This window comes from Fonticula alba (assembly GCF_000388065.1).
Source record: "Fonticula alba strain ATCC 38817 unplaced genomic scaffold supercont2.3, whole genome shotgun sequence".
NCBI lineage: Eukaryota > Rotosphaerida > Fonticulaceae > Fonticula > Fonticula alba.
Window position 1 is genome coordinate 538,451 of NW_009242973.1, and position 4,384 is coordinate 542,834.

Here is a 4,384-nt window from a genome sequence, read left to right on the forward strand (position 1 = left end):
TCCAGCCCCGGGGCGCACGCGGTGCAGTGCCCGGCCGACTGGTCACATTCGGCACACTCGACATCGCACATCTGGCACTCGCCCCCGCCGGCGCCAGTCCCATCGACGGTTCCCGCGTCGGCGAACCAGCCAGCTGGACAGCCCGGCTGGCAGGTGCCCTCCGGAGTGAGCCACTGCCCGGCTGCGCAGGTCAAGCACCGGGTGGCCGTGCACGTGCGGCAGCCAGACCCACAGGCGACACACTCCCCGGGGCCGACGGTGCCACTGGCCCACCGGTGGCCGGCCGCGCACACGGTGCAATTGTCCTTGCTCCCGGAGCAGAGGGCACACGAAGGGTCGCATGCGGCACACCGGTTGGCCGCCGCCGGGAGGAAGTCCCCCGCGGCGCAAGTCGACCCGCAGATGCTGGCCTCATTGGGATCGGCATCCAAGAATACCAGCCCCGGCCGACAGGCCGTACAGGCGCCAGCCCCCCCGGCGCAGGTGTGGCAGGAAGCATCGCACGGAGCACAAGCACCGGAGCCATTCGGGAAGAAGCCCACACGGCAGTTGGTGCACTTGACTGGCGACAGACACGAGGCACAGCCGGTCGGGCAAGCCAGGCAGGATGAGCTGGCTTGGTCGTTCCAGAAGCCCGGCGGGCATGAGGTCACACAGCGGTTCTCGTGCCAGGGCATGCCTGCCGGGCAGGTCAAGCAATCGGCGCCGGTCGGCCCGGTGCAGGTATGGCAGCTGAAATGGCAAGGCAGGCACACCCCGGCCGGTGTTGGCGCCGCCGCCGGGTCCACCTCGAGGAAGAACATATCCGGGCAGGCCGTGCACATGTGCCGGTCCAGGCTGGGGATAAGGCCACAGGTGTCGCACACCCCCGAGCACGGGGTACATCCACGGTGCGGCAGGGGCGTCGTGTCGGGCGGGCACTCCACCAAGCACACACCCGGCTGGTGAATGTGCCAAGCCCGACAAGCCAGGCAATCCTCCGGGCCCGGGCCCGTGCATTCATCCAGGCAGGATGCGTGGCATGGCTGACAGAGCGAGCCAAAGCGCCCGGCCGGGCAGGGGGCCACTGCCAGGTCCATACGCAGCACCTGCTGGCCCGAACATGCCAGCAGGAAGGACACACTGGGGCCGGAGGCCCCGTCAAGGGCCCCAGCCCCGGGCGGGGCCCCGGAAAAGGGCACAATGGTCATGGCACTTACGGTTGAGGAGAAGTTGATCGGCAGGGGGACGCTGACCCCGGGCAGAAGGCGACATAGGGCCGCCCCGCCGGCCGGGCAGTGGAATGAGGAGAAGTTGATCGGCAGGGGGACGCTGACCCCGGGCAGAAGGCGACATAGGGCCGCCCCGCCGGCCGGGCAGTGGAACATCGAAACCACCACCTGGTTCGACAGCAGCAGCAGCAGAGCCGACGGGAAGTCCGGCAGGCCGAGGGTCAGGGCGAAGATGCCGCCCAGTTGGACGGCCGGCGGGACCTCAAACAGCCTGTGCCGGATCTCGTGCAAGTCGGAGGTGCGACCATGCGGCCGCGTGCCAAGCGGACCATACCTGGCCTCCCAGAAGGTGCTCGTGCTCTGGCCGGTCATCCCGGTCCAAACGGTCTCGAAGGCCGGATCGCCATGTCCGGTGGCCAAATTCAGCACCGAGAAAGATCGGAAGAGCACACGTTGCCGGATCTCGTGCAAGTCGGAGGTGCGACCATGCGGCCGCGTGCCAAGCGGACCATACCTGGCCTCCCAGAAGGTGCTCGTGCTCTGGCCGGTCATCCCGGTCCAAACGGTCTCGAAGGCCGGATCGCCATGTCCGGTGGCCAAATTCAGCACCGAGAAGCCGTGCGGTGCGGTGACCATCGGGCGCCAGGCGAATCGCGGGTCCCTCTGCCCGACGACCGTCAGCGGCGCCAGATACAGCGCGCCCATGGAGTCGCCCAGGATCGACCAGACGGCCTGGTTGCCTGGGGGAGCGGGGTCCGGGCCGAGAGCCGGAACCGGCGGCCCAGCCTGCGGGACGGTCGGCAACACATTGATCGTCTGAATGGACACCTGGCCGGTGTCATCCTTCACCTCGAAGGCCACATACTGCCCCAGGTAGGCGGTCACCCGGCGCTCGTCGAAGGCCCGAATGTTGTAGCAAGCCCCGGAGGAAAGCAAAATCGGCGAGCTGCTGGCGGAGGGGCAGGAGGCCCCCTGACCGCCGATGCCGCACCGCAGGATGGTGTAAAAGAGGCTGTTTTGCGAACACGAAAAAAGCACCAGCACCTGGGCCCCCTCATGGTTGAAGGGGCCCAATTCCACCAGGGACGTGGTGGTCGCGTGCGGCAGGGGGGCCCACACCAGTGGCAGAGGCTCGACATCGGAGGTCGACCCGACTGGCTCGATGTCCCGCCCATTGAACCAGGCCACCTGTCCGGTGGAGAGCATGGCAAAGTAGTGGTACTCGGCCGGGGGAAAGGCCATCGGCAGATGCAGCACGCCCTCCTTGACCATGATCGACGTCCGGGCCAGGCCGACGATCGACAGGGTCACATCTGCCGGCGGGGTGGCCGGCTGAAGCTGGAACTGGATGGCCGGCTTGGCGGTCTCCCCCATGCAGTGATCCATCCCAGCCCGGGTGCCTTCCGGGCAGGTGGCCACACACCGGGTGGTCTGGCCCTCGGTCAGGAGAAGCAAATCCCCCCCGCAGGCCAGGCAGGTATCGCCGATGCAGGCGTCGCAGCCACTCGGACAGGCGACGCACTCGAAGACTACACCGCACCAGGGCCAGGGTCAGTTACAGGAGGACGGGTCTTCTGGCGCGGAAGAGCAAAAGCAGCCCCCCCCCCCCCCCGCCCCTTGGCCCGGATGGAGGGAAGTATCTGCCGGCCCCCAGACCAGGCCCGGCGCCATGCATTGGCCGCCGGGCAAGTGGCGCACCATTGGGGTCCTGCCCGTCAGGCTGGAGGAAGTAGCCGGCCGGGCAGCCGGAGCACAGGCGATTCGGCAGGCGCATGGGCGACAAGACCTGGCCGGGGATGCATGTCCAACCCTCGGGCGAGGTGGCGCCCAGCCGGCCGGGGACCATCGGATCACAGGTGATCGAGTGGTCGACGGCACACTTGAATTGCTCCGGAGTGTACAGCCCCCGCAGGCCGTCGGTCATGATCCACTGGTTGAGCGAGCCACTGAAGAAGGCCTGCACGGTTGTCGCATCCGACGAGGAGGGCAGGGCCACCGGCTGCCAGGTGATCGGGCTCCCGAAGGACACCCGCCAGAGGGCCGGCCGGGAGGTGACACGGGCATCGGCGGCGCCCGGCACGGTGGCCCCGGCGGCGCTCGGCGGCGAATGGTCCAGGTACAGCACCCACCCGACCGGCGACCGGGTGTCGGTGGAGGGCACATGCACGATGCGCCCATCGTTCGACACCTCGGCCGGCAGAGTCCCAGCATAGACCGCGGTGTCGGAGTCAATTTCCTCATCGAAGTTGAGCAGCACCAGGAAGGACCGGTCATCGAAGAGCACCAGCACATCCTCACGCCGGGCGCTCGTGGCGAGGACGCGCGTGGCGGCGAAGTCCACGATCTGACACGAGGGCATGGCTTGGAGAACCAGGTCCAGGCTGCCGGAGGACCCCCGGGTCACGGTGTACAGGGCGGAGTTGACCCAGGCGAAGATGACCCGGCCAGCCCCGGCGCGGAAGTGCCCGGCCGCGGTCAGCGGTGCCTCAATGGCGAATGTGCGCGGCGAGCCATTGTCATACTCCACCAGGCGATGCTGCCCGGAGGCGTCCCGCGCCACCAGGAAGGGGTCCGATGAGCGGAAGGATATCGCCACCGGCCAGAGCCCCGGGCCATAGCTCAAGGCCCGCGAGTCGTGGGTGATCGTCAGGTCGGAGTTGGTGCGCAGCATGAAGGCCGGCGAGCTGTCGTAGGTGGGCAACAGCTGGACCTCCTGGCCGATGGTCTGCGTGTTTCCGAAGACCAAGGTCGAGTAGCCGAAGCTCGAGCCCCATCGGTGGTCGGGATTCAGCTGCGTGTCTAGAGAGGCTTGCTGAAAGAGAAGGACCTGGGATTGGATGAGGTTCGCTGCCAATTGGGTGCCCTGATTGCTGCCGGTGAAGTCCGCCTGGTAGGTGGGACTGTCGATGGTGCTCATGTCCGTCACGCCGCGAAGCAGGACCAGCGGCTGGGAGGACACCAGCGAGGGGACTGTGTCGACCGGCCGAGAGGAGAACGACAGGGCCCCCTGAGCGCAGGTGGTAGCAGTTGTGGGGAGGATGGACTGCGCACGGAGGGCTCCGGCCGAAAGGGCCACCAGAGCCACCAGGGCCATCATCACCCGGCGTAGAGTCATCTTGCCGGGGCCGATCGCGCCCTTGCCCATGAGCCGGGGGGGGGGGGGGGGGGGGGGG

General features: G+C 68.1%; 1 protein-coding gene across 1 annotated transcript in view; it reads right to left on the reverse strand.

The window, feature by feature from the left end:
• The window catches only part of H696_01924 (hypothetical protein), a gene marked incomplete at both ends in the record, with an annotated part of 4,869 nt that extends 543 nt beyond the window's left edge, over positions 1-4,326 (reverse strand). Inside the window, 2 exons of the mRNA XM_009495825.1 lie at positions 19-2,740; positions 2,910-4,326. Coding sequence (XP_009494100.1) covers positions 19-2,740; positions 2,910-4,326 — 4,139 coding nt within the window. The remainder of the gene's footprint in view (positions 1-18; positions 2,741-2,909) is intronic.
• Positions 4,327-4,384: the final 58 nt, after the last annotated feature.